The sequence below is a fragment of the Panthera tigris genome, chromosome D3 (assembly GCF_018350195.1).
Source record: "Panthera tigris isolate Pti1 chromosome D3, P.tigris_Pti1_mat1.1, whole genome shotgun sequence".
Classification (NCBI taxonomy): Eukaryota; Metazoa; Chordata; class Mammalia; order Carnivora; family Felidae; genus Panthera; species Panthera tigris.
The window spans coordinates 7143701-7167736 of record NC_056671.1 but is presented as its reverse complement, the minus strand read 5'-3'; the positions used below and the strand labels follow the sequence as shown (position 1 = coordinate 7167736).

The following is a 24036-nucleotide window of genomic DNA, read 5'->3' as shown; positions in this document are numbered from 1 at the left end:
ATCTCACAGAGTCTTTGTGGCAGGGAGGGATAAAGACACCAGCAGATGATAGAAGGTAAAAGGTACGGGAATCTTTGCTTCTCACGTACACACGACCCCTAATTAGGCCGCCTTCGAAGAAGATGGCAGGCTGAACGTGTCTTGGACAAGCTGTCAAGAGACACATGGTTAGGAAAGGGATCTGCCTTGTGATTTATACATCAAATGACAGGACAAATAGCCTTTGGCAGCTTGTCTTCATGGCCGGTCTTCACTGCTGGCTTCTTGGGCTATTTCCAAGCCCTAATCCCACTGTGCAAACCAAGAGGGACGAAATTAAACCATATATGCCAATGTTACTGACATGTGAGTCACAAACCACACTGACAGGAGCGCCTGTGCCACACTCTGAAGCCATGCTGGCTAGAAGGACTTGGTGCTGCTGAAGGTATCGAGAAGGGAAGATATAAACACGGTGTGAAAGATCGGCTCTAAGGGCCAGATACCTTTCCCTTCCAGGGAACATATTACCCAGATTCTTTCCTTACTACTTATTTAAGAAATAAATTCTAGTAATGAAGCAAATACCTTAAAGTGTAACTGGGCAAGCTTAAAAAATGCAAGATAGCAAGAACCAAACATTAGAAACATGAAAAGAAATGCAGGTAATGTAAGGAGAACTAAATTTTCACTGAATCTCTTTGCTGTATATAGATCTAAAACCGGTGTGTGTGTGTGTGTGTGTGTGTGTGTGTGTGTGTGTGTGTGCTGCTAGGAATATTTTACAAAACAAAAGCAAGACACAGAGGGACAAAGGCAGCCAAAAAATATATACAACAAGTTGTTTTACTAAAAATATATGAAATTTATTTATTATAACGTGGATAGACTTTCTTTAGTCTTACCATTAAAGACACACAGATAGAGCAAAGGAAGCAGGAGTAGGGAAGGGAAAAGAGAGGGTGAAATGAGCATTGATAAGTAGCGCAAGCTCGAGACAGTCAGACAGTCAGCAACCCACACTGAGCTTAACGAGCTGGAGTAGCACGGGACCGCTTTAGACCCGGTCTCTCAGACGGGGTCGCCAACCAGTTTCCATTCCTGACATTTATCCCGCATTTACACTAACAGAATTAATTCTGACTCCAAGAAGTCCACGTCTAACATTTGAGCTCCAGAGTCCCTGCTTTGACATCAAAAAGCCTAGAGAAGGGAGGGAGGCCAAACGTGTTCCCAAATCTGCTGTAGGCTTTAGTGGACAGGGGAGCACACTTGTCCACTTCGGTCAGTTAGAGCAATTTGAGGTTGGCTCTGCTGGGTCAGGTATGTTGGAGCCTGGTTTGAAAGAGGTCCACCCGACTTGGAAACCAGCTTCCAAAATAACGATTGTATTTTTAAGTTAAGAGAAAAACCTGAACTACAGATTGCTTGCAATTTAATGTTTAGGTACCAAAAAACCATAGCAAATACAGGAAGACCCTACTACTTAACGAGAAGCAGTCTGTGCCTCAGGGTCAGAAGTTCTGCACTTCAATACAATGACCATTTCAATGCCACACTTAGATACTATCTTGACTATGTATGTTCAATGATCACTTCTGAATTAAGCCCTTGACTAAGATCTCAGTTCTTGCGTCAACAACTACATTGCAAACATCTTTATGATTTAAGTACTTTCCAGACTTAAATTAAGAGCGTTATCAAATTCTTTTCAGTACTCCATGCTAAATTTACTTAACTATTACACACATAGATCTACACAGGAATCCATTATCACACTGGCTTTTAGAGGACACTTAAGGTATCAAGAAGGGAAGATAAACACGGTGTGAAAGAACGGCTCTAAGGGCCTTTCCCTTCCAGGGAACATATTACCCGGATTCTTTCCTTACTACTTACCTTAGAAATAAATTCTAGCAATGAAGCAAGTACCTTACAGTGTTACTGGGCAAGCTTTAAAAATGCAACATAACAAGAACCCTACTACTTAATGAGAAGTAGAGGACACTTAAGGGCCCAAATTATTAGCTAAAATAGATCTGCATTCAGATTTCAGAAATAGACACAACTTTCCATGACGATTAATTTGACCAAAAAACAGCGCTAAACAGGGTAAGTTAGGTTTTCAAAATTTTCACTTTCAGAAACAATTACCATGTTTATCAGCATTTATTGATATAAAGAGTGATTTTCAGGAGACATTCTCCTAAACTTATCCAGGAATTAAAATGGGAGCAAAGATGGTGAATTAAGAAGTGGCCTTAACAAGCCCCCAAACTTGTTCTACCTTTTTAAGCCAAGAAAAAAGTCACAGGCCTGCTCACATTTTGAAAGGCATGTAATTTAAAGTCACGTGGAAAAGACTAATGAAGCATAGCAGCTTTATTCTTTAAAGGAAAAAAAAAAAGATTTAAAATGAACAATAAATAAATGTACAGTGAGAAAAGGGCCAGCATAAACATCTGACACCCTCTGTCTTACGCTTGCATCTGGGTTCTTGGCTAAGTTGCCCAACATTTTGGGCTCTACTTTCATCCTTTATAAATGCAGGCCCCACCATATATCTTGCGGGGTTGTCCTGAGATTAAGTTTGTGAATTGTGAACACAAAGGGATAATGTCAGTACTCGCTTACTTACACCAGCCCATTTTTCCCATGCTCTCCTGGCAGAATGGGACAGGAACGAGCCCTATCAATTTTTTTTCACATATCCTTGATAACTGCATAAGGAGGTTCTCTTTAAAGAAATGGAGCCTTATTTATGTAAAATGGAAATATCCTGAGGCCCACCCTCGCAGAGCTGGCTGCCTGCACAAGGACGGGGTGGGGGCAGTGATGCATTCTGTGTGCATTCTGGTAGGAAACTTTAAGTAAGAATGAATCTAAGGATTTCTTAATTAAACAAGAAAGGAGGAAAGGCACTCCTGGACTTGAAGCCTAATGTCCTTTGGAATGTTTCTTGTGGATCCCAATATCTCTGTGGGCTAAAGAAAGCCCTCAATTCCTAAGCCACCGCCATGCTGGCAGGAGCAGACTGCCAGAGTAAAACACGTGTGTCAGTGGTCAGGGAGAGAAACTTCCTCTTCCCGACCAGAAAGAATAATAAAATACTTCGCAAGAGCGTGGATGAATTCTTGATTAAGCTCTTCTTAAAGAATTATGTTTAGTTCTGTTTTCAAGAAGAGAAAATTACGTCACTGTCGTGACGCACATCTACTCAGCGAACCACCATCAGGGCTGTGGTTCTCGGCAACAGTACCCACCCATCTGCCCGGCACGCAGCGTAAAGCACAGAATTTCTCTAGACACAAACTGCACATTTTACAAGAGCAGACAGAGACTGTCAAGACACGTAAGCATCAGGCTTCTAAACAGTTACTTCTGTGGCCCCATTTATCCTTACTCCAAAGTGCTGGAAGGTTTCCATTTAAATATCATTTGATTATCATCAAAGAGTAACAGAGAGGAAAGCTCTTTCTTAGAAAACAGAAACATTCAAATTGATGTTAACACATTATTATTGAAAAGTTCAAATTTTTATATAATGCAATCAGTATTTATATGCAGATCAATTACTCTACAGAAGATTACAGCATTTTCAGTTACTGAAAAGAAGAGGTAACAGCAGTATAATGAGACAATCTGATTTTAGAACATTTCTGAATAAATTCAACTGACCATGGCTTAAAAATTAACCTGTCCTTTGTCTTTGTAATTAAGACTGTAACTTTTGAAATAAATTTTCATCATTCACCGGTTATGAGCACCAAACCATCACAATCCAATCTTCTGAACAATAAGGAGGTGACGTGTTTTCTACAGTCACCATACACGTCATGTTCTGACATTTTCCTCATTAAACACACACACACAACAATAAACACAAAAAGAAAGCCTACCTCTTTTTCATTTCTAACAACTGATTATTGAGCACAGATCTCTCTTCTTCTAGCTGGAAAAAAAACACACACAAAAAAGTTCAGTTCGTCACAAAAGTCCACAGAGAGGCCTATTTCTCATTCCACATGTCACATTCCCAGGCTCCGGGGCAGCTAAAGCAATTGGCCTTCCTCACTGGCAATGAAAAAAGAACAAAAGGTTACTACATCATGTACAGTCGTTAATTTACAAGTCATTTAGGACCTGAATGACTCCCCTTCTTCGGTACATGCCCTATCTCCAACATTCAATAAATGTTTCGCTCATTTGTTAAATGAACGAGTGAAAGCTTCTCTGTTAACATGCTGGCTCCTTCGCCGAAGTCACACAGATCAAGTGTCACTAACTCCTGGATGGCTCGGAACAGGCTGCTTATGCCGCATGGGCCTCATTTCACGTCTACCACATTCCAGGCATTAGTTTTTCACCCATAAAATAAGGAAGTTAGAAGAGATGTTCTAAGGGGTGTTTACTTCTACAATTCTATTATTCTATGACAGATAAATGCAAAAGGTTCAGTTAGTTAATCCTGTGAGAGATGACTCCCCCCTCCCCCCCAATCTGTACCATGCAGAGTTTATCATGTGACATATCAATTTCAGCTCACACTTGTGAAAGCTGTGTTCCACACAGGTGAACACATTCCTGTGTGCTTTCTTTTCCAAATCAAAGGATAACACCAAAGACTATGGAACGGTTTCCAACAGCCCAGAATTTAAGCTATTAGCTCACTGCATGTAGTTTATGGTCTTATTTCTGATTATGTATTAATTATATCTATGCTTTGCTATGAGATCTTCAGAATTTTAAAGTTCTTAAATAGACATAAACGTGTGTGTTGAACCTAAAATTACACTTATCACAAAATCTATTGAGGTTAACATACAGTTTTTCCACTGCAAACTCTGTTTTCCTAGTCTATTAAAGATGTATGCTTTTGTTCCATGAGTAATTCACAAAAAATATTTAGAAATTTTTAAAGAGTGCAAGGAAGGAGAATAAGGGTGGGAGACAAGCTTTAAAAACTAAAATAAGAGGGAGAACATCTGGAGAGTGGGAAGCGGAGATGAAAGGGCCTTTTTTTCCTTTATGCCCATTTATACAGTTTATTTTTTATTTTATTAAAAAAATTTTTTAATGTTTATTCATTTTTGAAAGACAGAGAGAGCACAAGCAGGGGTGGGGCGAAGAGAGAGGGGGACACAGAATCTGAAGCAGGCTCCAGGCTCTGAGCTGTCAGCACAGAGCCTGACGTGGAGCTCGAACTCACGAACCAAGAGATCATGACCTGACCGAAGTCGGATGCTCAACTGACTGAGCCACCCAGGTGCCCCTATACAATTTATTTTTTAAACAAGCTGTTTTATAATTTAAAAATTAAAACAGAAGAAAAAAAAATCAATGAGACTTCAGACTGAGAAATACCTACAGTGAGGATAAATGGATAAAAACAGGTAATTCACAAGAGAGAAAATACAAATGATTAATAAACATCTGAAAAATCATTCAACACTTTCAAGAACAAGTTATGGAGAGAGTCCCCCTCTTTCTTGGAGGGAGTAATTGTGCCTGAATTTCCACAGAAGTTTGGAATACTTATGGTACTGATTTTTTTAAAGGAAATGTTTTTTTCTTCTTCTGGTCCAGTATCCAATTTAGGATAATAAGTTCATTTAGTAGGTCAGATTTAACCTAACTCATTCCTCATTCTTCCCTTTTGTGGCTTTGACATTTCTGAATTAAAAAAAAAATTTTTTTTAATATTTTTGAGAGAGACAGAGTGCAAACAGGGGAGGGGTAGAGAGAGAGAGGGGGAGACACAGAATCCGAAGCAGGCTCCAGGCTCTGAGCTGTCAGCACAGAGCCCGACACAGGGCTTGAACCCACAGACCGTGAGATCATGACCTGAGCCAAAGTCACACGCTTAACGGACTGAGCCACCCAGGGGCTCCTTTCGAATTTTTTTTAACGTTTATTTTTGAAAGAGAGAGAGTGTGTAAGCTGGAAAGGGGCAGAGAGAGGTATAGACACTGAATGTGAAGTAGGCTCCAGGCTCCAGAGCCTGAAGTGGTGCTCAAACTCACAAACCATGAGATCATGACCTGAGCAGAAGTTGGGTGCTTAACCGGCTGAGCCACCCAGGTGCCCCTGCCTTGACATTTTTGAATCGCACAAGCCAAAACCTACTTCACATGATTTCAATCCTTTTAAATTCACTGAGACTTATTTTATGGTCTCTCCTCGAGAATGTTCCACGTGTGCCCGAGAAGAATGTGTATTCTGTTCCTCTCGGGTGGAATAGTCTATAGATGACTATTAGGTTTAGCTGATTCATAGTGTTGTTCAAGCTTTTATTTCCTTGTTGATCTTCTCTCAACAAGTTGCTGTTGTTCCATCTATTACCAAAATAAGGTACTGGAGTCTCTAACTTTTATTGTTGAATTGTCTTTCCTCCTTTAATTCTATCAAGTTTTGCTTTGCATATTTTGGGGCTTTAATATTAGGTGCATATATATTTATAATTGTTACATTTTGATTTTTTTATTATAAAATATCTTTCTCTGTCTTCGGTAAAAAGTTTTGTCTCAAAAGCCTATTTTGTCTGATATTAGTATAGCCACTCCAACTTGTTTTTGGTTACTGTTGGCATGTAATATCTTGTTCCGTCCTTTTATTTTGAACCCATTTCTGTCTTTGAATCTATGCTGTGTCTCTTATAAACATTATATAGTTTATATAATCTTATATAGTTAGATCATGTTTTTAAAAAATTCATCCTGACAATCTCTGCCAACCCTCTTTTAATCAGTGTTTAATCCATTTACATTTAATGTTATTACGGGTAAATTACATACTTTTTTTCAATTAATAAATTTTATATTTTAGAGAGTTTTAGGTTCACAGCAAAATTGAACAGAAAGTATCAACATTTCCCATACATTCCCTGCCCCCACACACGCACAACCTCCCACATTATCAACATCCCACACCACAGTGGTACATTTGTTATAGGCACTGAACATACATTGACACATCATTAATACCCAAAGTTCATTGTTTTCATTAGGTTCAATCTTGGTGCTGTACATTCTCTGAGTTCTGATGAATATATGAAGACATGTATCCACCCCTGTAGTGTGACCAAAGTAGTGCCACTGCCCCAACAATCTTTAGTATTCTCCCTATTCATAACTCCCTCCCCCCTCCCTTATTCCCTAACAACCACTATCTTTTTAATGTCTCCATAGTTTTGCTTTTGATAGAATGTCATATCTTTGGAACCATACAATATGTAGCCTTTTCCAATTGGCTTCTTTCACTTAGTAATATGCATTTAACATTCCTCCATGTGGTTCCATGGCTTAACAGGTCATTTCTTTTGGGTGCTGAGTAATATTCCATCATCTGGATGACCATAGTTTTTATTTATCCACTCACCTACTGAGGGACATCTTGGTTGCTTCCAAGTTTTGATAACTGTGAATAAATCTGTTATAAACACTTATGCACAGGATATTGTGTGGATTATATTTTTAGTTCATTTGGGTAAATACCAAAGAGCACCATTTCTGGATCTTATGGTAACAGTATGTCTAGTTTCGTAAGAAACTGCCGAACTGTCTTCCCAAAGCAGCTTTACCATTTTGCACTGCTACCAGCAACGAATCAGAGCTCCTGTTACTCTAGTTTCACCAGCATTTGGTGTTGCCAAATGTTTTCGATTTGGGCCATCCTGATAGTTGTATCATATCATCTCATTGTTAATTCACAATTCCTTAATGGCGTATGATGTTGAGCAACTTTTCAAATGCTATTTGCCATCTATGTATCTTCTTTGGCGATGCGTCTATTCAGGATTTTTGTCCATTTTGTAATTGACTTATTCATTTTCTTATTGTTGAGTTTTAAGAGTTCTTTGTATATTTTGAGTAACAGTCCTTCATCAGAAGTGTCTTTTGTAAATATTTTCCCCAAATCTGTGACTTACCTTCTCATTCTCTTTTCACACTGTCTTTAACAAAGCAAAGTTTTTAATTTCATTAAAGTCCAGCTTATCAATCCTTTTTTGTGGATCATGCTTTTGGTGGTCTTGTACCTAAAAAGTCACCAGTGTACCCAAGGTCATTTAGGTTTTCCCTGATTTTATTTTCTAGGAGTTTTATAGCTGTGCATTTTACATTTAGGTCTATGATCCATTTCAACTTAATTTTCACAAAAGAGGTAGTACCTGTGTCTAGATTCACCTTTCTGCATGGGGACATCCACTTGTTCCAGCACTATCTGTTGAACAAACAATCTTTGTTCCACTGTATTGCCTTTCCTCCTTTGTCAAAGATCAGTTGCCTATATTTATGTGAGTCTATTTCTGAGCTCTGTATTCCATTGACCTATTTGTCTATACTAAGTCTTGAAATCAGGTAGTGTCAATCCTTCAACTTTGTTGTTCTTCAATACTGAGTTGGTTATTTGGGGTCTTTAACCTCTTCACATAAACTACAGAATCAGTTTGTCAATATCCACAAAAGAACTTGTTGGGATTTTGACTGGAATTGTGTTAAATCTATAGATCATGTTGGGAAGAGTCAATATCTTGACAGTATTGAGTATCTATCCATGAACAAAGGATATCTCCATTCATTTCATTCTTTTTTGATTTTGCTCATCACAGTTTTGTAGTTTTTCCTCAGATGCTGTCCATACATTACTAAACTTACCTAAGTGTTTCATTTTGGGGAGTGCTTATGTAAATGGTATTAAGTTTTCAATTTCAAACTCCACTTGTTCATTGCTGATACATAATGACTGACTTTTGTCTATTAAACCTTGTATCCTGAAAACCTGTTGTAACCACATATATATATATGTATATATAAATATATATGTATATGAATATATTTGTATCTTCTAACATAAATATATGTATATGAATATATTTGTATCTTCTAATACACACACACATGGATAGGATGGTTCTTTGTCAAGAATGCTGTTGACTGTGTGGCCATAGGGCAGGGGACTGTGACTGAGCAAGGCCAATACGTATGAAGTAATTCTTTTTACACAGTGCCCACACATGTCAATTAGTCTCTAATTTTTATTCGTGGTCGCTTTCTTCCCTTTTCTTTCCACTCTACCACCTCAAATTTTGTTAGACGTCTACTCTCTTTATATTTGTCTATTTTTTTTCTTTTTCTTTCCTTTTTTTCTTTTTACCTTGCAAATATTTTAAACTTACACTCGATCAAAATTAACACCACCAATAAATGGGATAAAGCAACATCACATGACTCTTGGAAGGATACAACATCAATTATCTTCCTGCTAAAAATGTATAACCATCGTGATGAAACATCACAAACCCAAAATGAAGGATTTTATACCTCATCATTGGCCTGTTCTTTAAAAGAAAAAAGAGTCAAGTCATAAAATTTTGACTGAAAAAAGGCAGAAGCAGCATTCCAGATAAAGAAAATGAGAAGAGACTGAAGTCAGTGAATGAAACACATGATCCTGGGGGCACCTGGGTGGCTCAGTCGGTTAAGCGTCTGACTCTTGATTTCGGCTCGGGTCATGCAGGATCCCACAGTTCTGTTCGGGAGTTCAAGCCCCATGTCGGGCTCCATGCTGGGTGTGGAGCCTGCTTGGGATTCTTTCTCTCTCCTGCTCTCTGCCCCTCCCCGACCTGGGCTCTCTCTTGCTTTAAAAATAAATATAGTTTTAAAAAAGAAAAGAAGGGGAAGGGAGGGGAAGGGAGAAAGAAATGCATGATCCTGGACTGGATACTGAACCAGAGATGGGGAAAAACTATAAAGGTCATTTACTGGGACAACTGCCTGAACAGGAAAATGGCCTGTACGTTGAATACTAGTGTTAAAACTTCCTGAATTTGGTAACTGCACTTTGGTTAAGGTAAAAACAAGTCCTTAGAGAATTTGAGTACTCTGTGTTCTATTTTTATAAATTTTTTTGCAAAGTTTGAGATAATTTCCAAATAAAGTTAAAACACAATTCTATTCTATACCCGTAGCTCCCTGAGTTGTTCGCTTAGTTGTCTACTTGCTTGCATTTAGTGCTCACGCCAGTACTAGTCCTTTTGCCACAATTTCTCTTTAGAGAAGTCCTGTATTTTGATTCATGGCCAGATTTTATCAGCAAGCAGCTACTTTTCAGAAGGATTCATAGATGCCACAGCTTCTGAGTTCTTTCATGATATTTCTTCAGATGTTCTTTGAAAACATCTACCTGTCCTTTCATCTGTGAATAACTGCCAGGATAGGACGCTCCTGATCCTATTTTCTATCCCTCAGAACTCTGGGAACACTGTGGCACAGTTTTCTCGCATCCAATGTGGCTGCACTGGGTTGTGGGTTGGGTTGTTTTTTGTTTTTTTGTTTTACCTTTTCATTGTATTGTTAGTATATTTTTTAAAAATACCTCCGTTTTCAGGAAAGGAGACCATTTCATTTTTTTTAAATGTTTATTTATTTTTGAGAAAGAGACAGCACAAGCAGGGGAGGGAGAGAAACACACAGAATCCAAAGCAGGCTCCGGGCTCTGAGCTGTCAGCACAGAGCCAGATGAGGGGCTCAAACCCACAAACCGTGAGATCATGACCTAAGCTGAAGTCGAATGCTTAAGCAACTGAGCCACCTGGGTGCCACCGCCTTTTTTTTTTTTTTTTTTTTTTTTTTTTTTACCTTTTTATAAGGAATCTGCCTTTCCTGCCTGGGCATCTCAAGAATTATCTCTATATTCTCAAATTTCATTAATAACCAGTGTTATTTTTTTATGTCAATTGCTTTGAACCAATATCCTCCTCCACCACTACCACCCCCCTCACCCAAGATTCTCTAATTGAGTTTCCCTACATCCTACTATGTCCTTCCCTTTAAGTTTATAGAGAGAAAGGGAGATAGAAACCCAAGCAACCTGTGCATTGTCAGCACAGAGCCCGACACAGGGCTCAAACCCACGAACTGTGAGATCATGGCCTGAGCTGAAACCAAGAGTCGGTCCTTTAACCAACTGAGCCACCCAGGCGCCCCCCTACTGTCCTTCTTACATGTAGACTCAGTTCTTCACGTGGGGGAAATTTCCCTATTTTACCTCCTAACACTTTCTTTCTGAATTCTGTTGAATTCCCTCTTTCAGAGTTTTCAGAGTTGTTCATTATATTCATTCAGATGATCTCTGTCCTCCAAAGCTATCACCTTTCCTCTTATTCTTTAGTATCTCTGTTTCCCTCTTTGTTATAACCATCTCAAGCCTTCCCTCCAGATGTTTAGAAACGTTCATCAGGCTCTTCTCTGTTTCTGACTTCAGTCCCGACACGGTGCCGTTTTGGTCCTCACTTGTTTCCTCGACTTGTCACGTTCTCTGTTCCACTTGTGTCATTTCTTCTTTGAACACCCGCTTTATTTAAGTCACTGGCGTTTTTATAGAACCCAAAGCAATATTCCACTCTGGGTAATGCTTTCTCGCGGCCTGAATTCCTCATCTCTTTGGATTCCTGTGTTCCTTTCTTTTCTTTTTTCTTCTTTCAGTACGATAGGCATTCAAGTGTTCATCTTACTGTGGGCAGCTCTACTGAGACCGTCTGTTTGCTCATATGTGATGCAAATTAATTTTCCCTGACACCCTTCCTATTTTATCTGAGACCTTTAATCTTCATCTCCAAGCTACAACGGAAAAGTTTGGGCACTGCAGCCTATACATGTCTACAGCTGGAGGGCAAGGAGGGAGGGAGCACAGTGAAGGGGATATACAGCATCTGGGCTGGAGGTCTCTTTCATGGACTTTTCTTTTAGTGCCCCCTCTGAACAAAGGTAATCCTATTCCCACAGCAGTGTGTCCTCAGGCTTCAGTCTCAGGCAGACACAAAATTGTCTTTTTAACATCTAGTCTCATCTCTGTTGCCTTCCCTTCCCAAAGATGGGAAGGCAGCCTCATTTATGGCTGGACGTGATTATGTGACACTATTACAGGGATAGGAGTTTTCCTCTCCAAGCTGAAAGACAAAATCACGTAAAGAGAAGGCCTTTCTGCCCTTCCCCACTTTGGCTTTCCCCTACTTCCTCCAGCAAAGTTTCACCAATGCCCTGTGACCATCTATGTGCAGTAAGGGTAGCAGAAAGAAGAGCAGAAAGGAAGAACAGGGTTCCCTGAGGACATTCCTGAGTAGAGGACTCACCTGGACTCCCCTCCTGTGGACTTATTATCATTTGAGAGGAACCCCCTCCTCCATATCCTTTTACTTAAGCCACTCTGTTGACTAGACTCACTATGGAAAATGACGCCCAGCAATTCTTCCCGCCTCTGGTAAAACTCTGAGATGGTCAAAGAGAACTTCTAGCCTCAAAGATTGTTCTGTGACTGTTCGGACTATTCACCTCTTCCATCTAACTTTCCCTAAACTGGACTGGGCACAAGGATGGAGAGAAGCAGAATAAAAATTCTCAGGATTTTGCTACACATTTTCTTTTCTCTTACCACTGGGAACAGCGTCAACAGAGTCAAACCACCATCTTGTTTCTTTTCTTGGTTGCCAAATTTTAATGTTTACTGAAAGCATGAAGCCGATGGGCTTTGCTGGAGAGATTTTCCTGGAGACATTTTTTAATAGTCAGAAGAGTGTGTTCACTTCATTAGGTATCGAAGGAGAAAGATTCTATGATCAGCTTCACTCAGCCCTACTTGCCCAGAAGTATCCGGAGCCCAGATTAAAATTACGATGGCTAATAACCACTGTTTTCCAAAATAAAACAGGACAAGCTAAAAATGGTGTTGCCTTGGGGCACCTGGCTGGCTCAGTCGGTAGAACATGTGACTCTTGGTCTTGGGTTGTGAGTTAGAGCCCCACATTGGGCAGGAGAGTTAAAAAAAAAAAAAAGAAAAGAAAGAAAGAAAGAAAAGAAAAAGAATGCATTCCTTTTCTATACATTCATGTCTGCAAGTTCAGGCCTATTTAACATTTGCAGGCTATTAGTCATAAATCAATCTCAACGGTAACCTCAAATTTTGGAGACTGCATTTGTTGTAACCTTTGTCAGAAGTGTTGATAAAATACAGTTATTGAGGCATCTAATCCCTGTCCTGTATCAACAAACTGTAATCTCATTTTGCAAATAACTGGGAAGGGGAGTGGGGAGAGAAATCAGCACTGTTGCCATAGTGACAGCTCAGTGTATCTGCAGCCCTTACAAGGGGGAATACGTGTGAGGTTTGGAAATGATAAATCAGACATTTCAAAAGTTACTACTTAAGGTGACTATTTCTATAGAAGAGCTCACATCACTGTAATTATTTTTAGTATTCTCTATGAAAGGAAATAATGCTCTGTATAGTTTCCATTAATCTTGAATCTCCCAGACCCTGCCTGATTTTGCGCTGTGCGCTTCCTCTATCCACACAGGGCAAATGCCCCACTCATCACGTTTCCGGCAACCATAACTCTCTATAACAAAGCTATGAAACTCGAAGTAAATGAAATAATGTAAAAAAAAAAAAAAAAAAAAAGGCAGTCAAGGTTTCTGCATCCTGAGGCCCCGCTAAAAGCGAGGTATGCATTTAATCACTCATTTGTTCATTCGAACCTATACAGCATGCCCTGCGATTCCCACCATCTCACAGCCTGTGTGGAGACACAACATGGCATTCTCAGCATGACAGAGTCCTGGACAGCAGCCGCCCCCGAGGCTAGAGGATGGGCCTAACAATGAGGAGACGTTTACCACATGGGGACAGAAAAAATGTAAATGCGGACCTGCATATGGCAACTGACCAGGGGTGGCAGGACAAACATGAGCCAAGAGGGTGGAAGATGTCAAAGGAGGAAAGTCAAGAATGTAGGTGGAGACGCCAAATGTTCAGAAAGGATGGAAAGGAAGCCACGCACTTGTGCTGTCACTAGGTAAGTGATGACTCAGGCGAGAGTCACTTCAGTGGTGCACTGGCGGTGGCGAAAAGCAGACAGCAGGGGATTGCGAAGAAAATGGGGGGTGAAATGGAAGGCAGAAAATGTTACTCTTTTTAAAAGTCTGGAAGTAAAGAAAAGAAGACAGGACTGTAAGTATGACCAGTGTGGCAAGATTTAGAAGAGATTTTAAGGAAGTGAGAAGGATTTCCCCACCCACTAAAGATACCAAGTGGCAATAAGACACAGTGGCCATAGGCAGGGAGGCAGACAGACATCAGCAGGGACAGGCGACCATTCGGATGGAGAAAGGAGACCCGAAACACCTGAACCAGAGGCAGAAACAACATGAGGGGTACGCATTCAATAAAATTCCATTCAGCCAAGAGGCAAGCAAGCGCTCACGCCTGCTACAACACGGATGGGCCCCGACGGCACGACACTGAGTGAGAGAAGCCAGTCACCAACAGTCATGTGTTTTATCATTCCTCTTGTATGAAACATCCAGAACAAGCTAATCCATAGAGACAGAAAATAGATGAGTGGTCACCAGGGGCTGGGAGGCAGGAAGAAATGGGAAGCGAGCGCTTAAACAAGTATGGGGTTTCCTTTCAGGGTGATGAAAATGTTCTGGAACTGGACAGAAGTAATGGCCACACTGCACTGTGAATGTCCCAAATACCATTGAATTGTACACTGTAAGATGGTTCCAACAGTAGATGTTACGTGTATTTTCACTCACTCACACACACACACCCCTGAAGCAGCATGAAACTAGTCAGCCCTCAGGCGTCAAAGCGAAGGTGGAAGCAGTCAACGGCAGTTATGTAATTACAACAATCTTCATAATCGTCAGTTATCAAGAAGTAGGTTATGTTAACTACTAGAGTGAACACTAGGAAATTGCAAAATGAAAGCAATTGCATATGTTTCAATCTAATATACTCTCTTTTCAAAGACAAGGCACTCTGTGACAGTCTCTAAAGATTTCTGTCACTGTTGATGCCAGATAAATCACGCCTCTTACAATCCCAGCTGACCCTGGTTTTTGCTCCCCTCCCCCCACAAAAGTAGTCTCCCACTTGGGAAAGGCGGCTTACACAATTTTCCTTTGGAAAGGAGAATGTCTGGTAGGGAGAGCGGACAAAAAAGAATGCACACGTGTGGGTCTGTTTCTGGATTTGCCAGCTCTGTTCCAGAGGACTATCAACAAATAGAGGAGTCCTTCCAATTACTGAAATACTTCTTCACGGGGGCACACGATACCCACTTGTCAATCCAGTCCAATGAGAATTTCTACCTAAGAGTGGAAACTGACATCACTGCCCAACTTTGACCAATCAGTGCTGCTCATGACTAACCCTCTTAATTTCACAAATTTTCTACATCTTTTTAATTGATAAAAAGAATATTCTACAATACCACTGCCACGGGAGGCAGGGATTCTTTTATTTTGATAAATCACCTCACATCCAATTGACAAACAGGAAATCAAATAGTCCCCATAGTGAAGGGGGCTTCTCAAGGAAGTAAAAATCCTTAGCAAATAATCCCAGTGAGATGCCTAAGATGGAGAACAGATTCTGGGGTGTCTTGGGCTTTTAAGCAAAATAAATTCTTGAGGCAGGAAAAAAAAAAATACCAACACACCGAGAGGGCATTTCTATAGCATTGTTTGACCCCATCCACCCACACCAATCCTAGCTCACAAGTTTTTCTTTCTTTTTTTTTAATCTCAATTATCAAGTAGAAATAAGCTTTATTCTCAGTATAGAAGTACGGAAAGAGGCCTCCAAATTAGTCTGACAGGAGTACAGGTCTCAGCTCCACCGCCTAGCTGTGTGTCCTTAGCAAGTTGGTCCACTTTTGAGTGTCAGCTGGTCTACAAAATAATAGCCTGCCTGTCTCAGAGGCATGTTGTGATGATTCTGGGAAACATGCAAGACCATCAGCTTGGTACATGTTTGGTGAATTACGATGCTACTTAATAAAGGACTCAGGAAGAACCCAGGTCCCAGGTCAGTGTTTACCCATCCCCTGTCAACTTCACCTCCACTGTCTTAATCCTAGAATGAAACACTCAATGTTTCTGTAGTATGACAATTAAAATTCTAAGAATTCCTTTTTTGTTCTAAAACCAAGGTTTCTGCCAAACAAGGTGGCTCTGGAGTATATTTCTAAACATAGCTGATCAATAGTTTGGCTTGACTACAGTAAGTAATAATGTGAAACGTGTGATTTTACAGAAGTAAGCAGTACTCCAGATTTGTGGAGATTATACAGTAAGAATAGAGCTGATGAATTAATCAGTCTTCTGTAGACTAAGGTTGTTTCTAAATCATTTTAAATGGGTGGTTCTCTCCAGTCTTTTGAAATAAATACACATAGACACTACATATATACTTTTATTTTTTTCAAGGGAAGAATTACCCATAATCTTCCTTGATAATCATTATCATGGTCAACGAGCTCTACCATTGAAGCCTATTATTTAGTTCATACCCACTTATCTCTCTCTTCTGAGTAAAGCACAGAACTATGAAGGGCCTAACAATCTGTCCTTTAAAGGGAAGTCACTTTTCTTGGTTGTTTCTTGCACGTGCTGTTCTGTAACACCCTTCAAAGTCACTGACTTTCAAATTTCTAGTGGCAAAACCTTTTCAAAAGGAAGGCAATTCAAATGCCAACATGCAGAAGAGAAGAACACGGGTGAGGGAGCCCGGCAGAGCCCTGGCCAAGGTAGCAAGATGCCTCCTCCCACTGTTTTCCCTACAGAGACACACAAGCAAGAAACGCAGTCAACAGTCCAGTTAAGGGCACAACATGAGACGCGAGGAGGATCTCTCTGTGCTCCTCCCATGTATGGAATCCACTCTCTCTACCGGAGATGTTCCATGAGGTCAAACGAGATGCACCTCTCAGAGACCCTGCTCTTGCAAGAACTTACAGACACAGTGATGACAGAGCAGCTGCCCAATGTTTTAGACGCTCTAGTTTGTGCCAGGAAAAAGAGGACCGCATCTGGTCAAAGGGCTTCTATTTTTCATGAACTCCAGTTTCTCACATACTGACTAAAGGAGAGGGCACTGACCCTATTTAAGTCAATCCACTTTGATCCTTTTCCTGACCCAAATCAGAAGATGGCAAACATTTCTTGACTATAAGCTGAATGAGGACGAGCAAATTACTATCTTCATATCCCTGTTTCCTCTTTGACAAGCGGAAATAATGGCAGTGCCATCGCCTAGAATTATTGTAAAGACTGAGACGACAGTTATCATCTATTTGTGCTTGTCGCATAGTAAGAGCCAATAAACGTGAACTAGTATCACCAAAAGCATCATCATCATCATCATCATCCTGGAGTTTGGAGAGATGTGGCATTCCTTTTGTGAAGTAAGAAAACTGTGGAAAGCTGCAACAAAGACTTTAAAGTCTGAAATCAACTCTCCAAAAAGTGCTTTCGCCACAAACTGCCATGTCAATGGGTACTCAATACAATTACCCCAGATGACTCCATCCCAAGTGAGAAGGAATCTTTGCCAAGTATTCCTGGGGGAAAAAATTCTCTTGAAGTGTAAACCATGAATTGATGACCACATGGTAAAATTCTCTTAAAAATATCATTTGAAGCTTCTGCTGAGGCCAGATAGGACTACCATTTAGCACTTTGATTCAACTACTAAAGAATAAAAAGCAGGATACGTCATTCTTTAAAATCAGTTTTGTTTCAGTGCTTAATAAACTTATCAGAAATCTCTGTCATTTAAGTACGGAAGCAAATGGGTTATGGTTGGCTTACGGCTCATTCCGGGTGTAACGCAAATCACACTCAACGCACACAAGTGCACACACATACACAGTTCCATTAGGAAATGCTTTAAAAAAATTTTTTTTAAAGAAAAGCAGAGTTCTATTTAAAAACAGCTGCCAACCCCCACACCAAATCCATATTCTGAGAATTTGCTTCCTTCAAACAAATTCTGATGAAAGAAAAAAAGAACCTTAAGAGGAAAGTAATTTTGAAATCCAGGCAATAGTAGGGAGAAGATATTGTTCCTTTCCATTGAAACGCATTGCCATGAGGTTGTCTAATAAAGGTCTTATTTTCTAGTTGCTCAAGTTCCCAGCGTTGCTACTTTTTTTTTTTTTTTTTTTCCATAAGCATCTGTCAACTCCTCCCCTAAGTCCTACAGCAGCACACTTGAAACGCAAGGAGACCTACCACACAGACAAGTTGAAATCCCATTTGGAAGGACCCGACCACATCGAGCACCTCTCTGAGGGGCCTCCAAGCGCCCTGCCAACAGCAGCAGACAGGAGCACGGAGAGCAAGGTACGCCCCCCCGCACCCCCCTCCAGGCCCACTGACCTTCTGATGACCCGTGACTTCGTCCCTGCTTCTCCCCAGCTCCTCAGCAAGTTTCACGTTCTCTTCTTGCAATGCTGAAAGCTGCTGGGACTTCTGAGCTGCTGCCTGCTTGAGGGTTTCTCTGCAAGGACAGTGAGTGCAGGGTTACCATAGAAACAAGACAGGCAAGGAAACTGTGGGAGACGACCGGCTTCACAGCACTGAGGAAAATATATCTGGGTCACGTGCCTGATAGGATCTATAATAACAGGAGGCAGTGGTATCTACGTGCAGGAGAGGCTAAATGGCTTTAACCTCTCAGGAGGCGGACTGCCACCCACAATTATTACATTATTTTTTAAAACCTAATAAACACGCTATCCACCCTCTCTCCACCCACACTTACCCACTTCTGAACACTCCCCATCCAAAAATCCATGCTACCATAAAATAAATGACAAATGAAATGGTCAGTCCTCTGGTCTTTAGGGCTATTTCCGTTAGAAAATTATGCTCAAACCCAGTATGTTGATAAAGTGATTTACTTTGCTGCCAAGGCACTCTGTACTGACTGCACAAATCGGTAATGTGTTTTTTTCTGGCAGAAATAAAAATCTAATGGTCCCATTTGCCGGTATGCCGGTATCTGTCAGAGTCAAGTGCTGTCGTGAATCTGAGTATATTTTTAGGACAACTCGAGGTGAAATGCCCAAAGGAAATGCGGTTTTCCAATTACATAACAGGTGGTTCACTTTGACTGTATTCTTTCCACAATGCTAATTTGTAATTAAAAGAATCAAATAAAAATATAGCCTGTTAACCTCTATCATGAATATCAGCATATGAAATGTGAACGAGGTAAGGATATTAAACATCTTCCCAATATTAAAATTATCCAAAATACACAAATCAAATTATTATCCTTTATATGTGGGTATTAGAAATCTTTTATTTGATCACTGGATTTTAGTTTTCTGTCATAGAGGGTTTTGATGCCACTGTGAATTTTAAGTCTGTGCTGGCTAAACTCCATTTAGGGAGCTGTCATACGTGGCTGAATCCTGAACCAAGTCATCTGGGTATGAATCCATCTGCTGATAGAGGAACACATCTATTTTTAACTTCAATTGTCTAATGTGTGGCAATGCCTGGCATCTCCAGTTTTTTGAGTTTTAGTTCTCCATCCACCTATAATATGCATATTGGGGTAAGATTTAGGGGAATAAACCTACACAAAAATTTTCCTAGCACATTAAATTAAATGAGGTGTTTCACTGAGATGTCTATTTAGCAAGTGAGGAAAAAATGGAGAAGGAATTTTAGCCTCAGGTCATACAAAAGCTAAGAGGGTTGATTCTAATTGTGGATCAACACACACACGCACACACAAACTACAGCTCAAGTTCATCTTCTGGCAAAAGTCCATCAATTCCTGACAAATCTGAAGTTTTTACTTAGGATGAAATCATCTGAGGTCAAATCTTTTATTCCTAGGAGGTCACTGCCTTCCTCAGGGGCTGTTTGGTCTCAGCATCTTGATGGCCTGTCAATGAGAAGTATGTAATCCTACTCTGTGTCTTAAAGATGTGCATCTTGTAATGGCTTTTGGAATCCTTGGTTGCTATTAAGAGCCCACAGTAAAGAAAATTAAAACAAGGAATCAAAGAAATTTCAAAATGTCTTAAAGCAGTGATCTGTGAAAGCAACATTCAATGTGTTAAGATCTATAAAAATGTTTTCACAAATATTTATTTTCTCATTTAATCCTCAAAAGCCAAGGAAGCTAATGTTATTATTTATATTTTAAAGATGAGAAAACTGAAGCTCAGGGAAGTGAGAGATTTTCTCCAAATCATAAAGCCAGGAAGTTGTAGAAGCAAGAGAACCAGAGTTAAAACTGGCAGACAGACCTCCGCTCTAATTCCAACATAGAAACACCTTCCCGTTTTTCTTTAGAGCACAGTGGGTACAGAAAGGAGGCTCTAATAGCCCAACTTCCGGAAGTACTCCAGGGAATAAGTCCAAAAATACCTCCAAGTATTTCGAACAATTTTTTTAAGCTGCTTTTTTTTCTACACGACAGAAGACTATCCCAGTTTTAATCTGAGAGGCAAGATACATATTGTTAACATTGACTGCATTGCAAACATTCTATTTACAAGTCTGTTATCAATTAACTGCCATGCTAAGTATATTCTATATTCTAGATTTATTACTGTGCCAGGTGAGTAAAGACAAAAATTAAGCCGCTTATATCATTTTCCCTAACATCCAAAATTACACTCTGAGAAACCATTTTATTCTCTCTCTCCACCTGAAAATAGGAGCTGGCTAACCAAGAGTTTTCCTAAAACCAGTCTAGTAAATGGCACAGAGGAAAAGGAGTATTTAGCTACAAGTGCTGGGTTTCCAGAGCCAGGGGCAATATTCCACAGGAGGTAGTTCTAATGAGAACTCCAGTGCCTACATTGGTGCCCATTTTCCTCCAGGAATCAAAGTCCTATCTAAGGTGCGGGGAAATACCAGGAAAGTTCTAAAGAACACAAAGCACCCCAGATACACAGATACATGCTGGGAAATAATCAGCTGCTCATTCTCTAGCTTTGAGCGCTGAGGAACAGTAAAATAACTGCTTTTTTTTTTTTTTTTTTTTTTTTTTTTTTGAGAAGCACCATTCCCATTACATAGTACATTTATTTTAGTGGTCCTTGAAATGTGGCCACGTCTACAGCAGGGAACAATGAGTCACCGGGGGCAGGGGCTCTTTCAACCTACTCCTCCTACTCCCTCTACCAGCTTCTGATGCCTGTCACTGCTGTGTCCTACTGGTCCTTCCTCCTGCTAAGAACCCCAGCCACCGTGTGCCAGGTTACTGACAAAAGATGCAATCCCCTCAGTCCTGGTAGGCCAGATAAAAAGGCGGAGAATCAAAAGCAGCCCAGGCTGTCTGCTGGGTGGTCCTGGTTCCTCCTCACCTCACCCCAACCACACCCTCAGGGATCAGAGATCTGGGAAAAATGGTTCTAGGGAAGGGGACAGGCCATGGTTAGAGGAGCAGCAGCAGAAGCCTCAGTCTTTTGCTCATGACCCTTCGTGTCCAGAGTTAGGAGGCTAAGATTTTATTATTCCATGGAATCATTTGAAGAAGGGCAAAAAATGATCTCTTAACGGAGATAAAACCACCCCGTACTAACTGGAGGTGGGTGCCATGACACAGACTTAGGATGGTGAACACTTCAGTACTAGACCAATGCAATGACCATCACGAGAGACTCCAAGTAGGCCTGCAGGAAAGCGAAGTTTTATCGAAATCCCAAGAGCTGTCTTGGCTCGGTCCACACCGGCCCTGCCCCTCCATTACCTAGTACAGCCCAGAGAGGTCAGAGGTGGGATTATGGCAGTGGGAGGTTGGTTAGGGAATCTTCTCCTGCTGCTCAGATCCTCCCTCACCAGCTGCCCGTGTGACACAAATGAACTAAAGTCAACAGTGCTCCCAAAGCGCCAGGGCAGCAGCATGACGTGTGTCACAGGGGAATGTCCCAAACCAGATCTGCAGCCACCCTCTTGGAACTGACGATGACTTTGTTTCCCATCACAGGGACCTTTATCTGTGTGATTTGGCTTGAGAAGGCCAAGAAGCTCAAGCCCATCCTGATGGCCACAATCACAACTGCCGACTGATCAATCTGTGCAGGTGAGCAGAATTTGGGGGAACTGCTGAATCACTGTCTAGAGAAGTATCATTAAAACTAAGACTGAGTATGGAAGTTCTGAATCACTGTACTGTACACCTGAAACTAATCTTACACTGTATGTTTACTAACTGGAATATAAACAAAAACTTTAAAAGAACACACAAAAAACTAAGACCGAGGAAGGCATTCATCATGCACTGCCTAAGTTGCTCACATGAGATTCCTTCTGGAGGATTTTACCAACTCTCAGAAGAACCCGACCATGTACCAGTTTAGTCCCAAGCTTGATCAACAAATCGTACTGAGGATGGAGACTTGGAACTGATGCTTTTGTTTCTGTTTGAAGCTAATCTCTTTGTTCGATCAGAAGGGGGGGGATAAATAATACAAACCCTTAAAGGGCAGGGACCATATAAATCCATCTTCTTATCCTTCCTAGCACAGAAGACACACTCCAATATTCACTGGATTAACTGCCTTTACATTTCCAGGTTCACACAGTTGATATAGAGTGTAGCTCTCAGAACCGAAGAGCAACATGGAATCTACACCGAAACGATCATTGAAAAAGCCACATAAACACCAACAATTAACAGACCTGAAAACAGACCTGAAAGGCAAGGATTTGGAGGTGTTGTTGACAAAGGAAACATGGCCAGCCTGTCTGGCCAGGTGGCAGACAGGTGGCAGTCTAGGTGGCAGACTGATGGATAAACCTGGATTAGAAAGATTCTTCCAGGGGCGCCTGGGTGGCTCAGTCAGTCAAGTGTCGGGACTTTGACTCAGGTCAATCTCACTGTTCGTGAGTTGGGAGCCCGCATCGGGCTCTGTGCTGACAGCTCAGAACCTGGAACCTGCTTCTGCCCTTCCCCTGCTCATATTCATTCTCATTCTCTCTCTCTCTCTCTCAAAAATGAATACAATATGAAAAAGAAAAGATTCTTCCAGAATCCTTTCACCTGACTTCCATGCCAGAGGTTCAATTACTCTTAAAATCAAGATTAACAATCTCGAAAGTGACATGCTTTTTATCTCCCTATAGAAAGGATCTTGAGAGATTTATTTATAAAGGGTCCTAACTTCTCAGGCAGCAAGCACACTTTTCGTTTTGCTTCTTTAACTCAGCTACTATCTTGACTTCGCTTCCTCACAGCTAAGCGGTTATAGGGGCTCCCAGGTATGCTAAAGCATTCGGGGGACAGAGAGGGTGGTGATTACTTTTTACTTCAATCAAGTGTTTGTCAAGTTATTTTTTAAATCATTAGTATCGTTTTCACTTTTGTGACATTAAAGTCCCACGGCTTCTCTCAAAGGACACGAACTTACATTTCTTTCCTGAATTCTTCCATTTTTTGATTCTCTACCGTCAGAAGCTCTTTCGATTTGTTCAGCTCTTCCACATTTTTCAGGTTGTTTTCTTTAAGTGTATCCAACTTAAAGACCAAGAAAAAAAAAACTTGATGAAATTATTTCATTTTCCAGTGGCAGGACTGGATAGACATATTCATGCAAACGTGCACCGAATAGATAGGTGAAATTAGTCAGGTACAAAAAACGGGGGGGGATTACCAGGTGAGGAGACGGCAAATGACCGCGTCTATTATAAACGGCAAACCTCCCTCTTACGTTTAGTCAGACGTTTTCCGTACACCTGGCCAAAGTGTCAAACTCAATTGCTACATGAATTACAACAAAGGTTTGCTTCCACTTTGTATATAATTCTCAGTATTCATCATTGAACTTGCTATTCAAGTATGACCCCTCTTAACAAACACGAGAAATAAATTGCAAAGGCATGACATCAGCAAGAATTATTCTTTGCAATAAAAACTAAAACCCCTGTCCTTCCCCATAGATTAGTAGTTTCGGATGTATTTGTCAGCATTAGAACTAAATGTACTGAGTCCCCATTACAAAAAACATTTGAATTAAAGTATTTTGTGGGTGGGAAAATATTTGGTTATCCATCTGAACTCTGATCTGAAGAGGAAAAAGCCCGGCAGGGAGGCTGAAAAGCACTCATACATTCAGCCCCATCACCTGCCCATGGGGGATGCAGCCAGCTTAGGGCCTGGCCCCGATAGGAGAGCCAGACGCATCACTAGAACGACGGAGACGTGACCAACTACGGGCTCTGGCAGGTGACTGGGGCTCTAGGT

At 40.8% G+C, this 24036-nt stretch overlaps 1 protein-coding gene across 13 annotated transcripts in view; it reads right to left on the bottom strand.

Annotated features, from left to right (window-relative positions):
- Window positions 1-24036, bottom strand: part of CLIP1 (CAP-Gly domain containing linker protein 1) — a 124487-nt gene that overhangs the window by 8315 nt on the left and 92136 nt on the right. For 12 of the 13 annotated variants that reach the window (XM_042961893.1, XM_042961897.1, XM_042961901.1 and 9 more), the window contains 3 exons: window positions 23204-23310; window positions 18204-18324; window positions 3879-3931 (listed from right to left, as the gene is read on the bottom strand). In XM_042961893.1, the coding sequence (XP_042817827.1) occupies window positions 3879-3931; window positions 18204-18324; window positions 23204-23310 (281 nt within the window). The remainder of the gene's footprint in view (window positions 1-3878; window positions 3932-18203; window positions 18325-23203; window positions 23311-24036) is intronic. The other variant, XM_042961902.1, reaches the window with a different exon arrangement.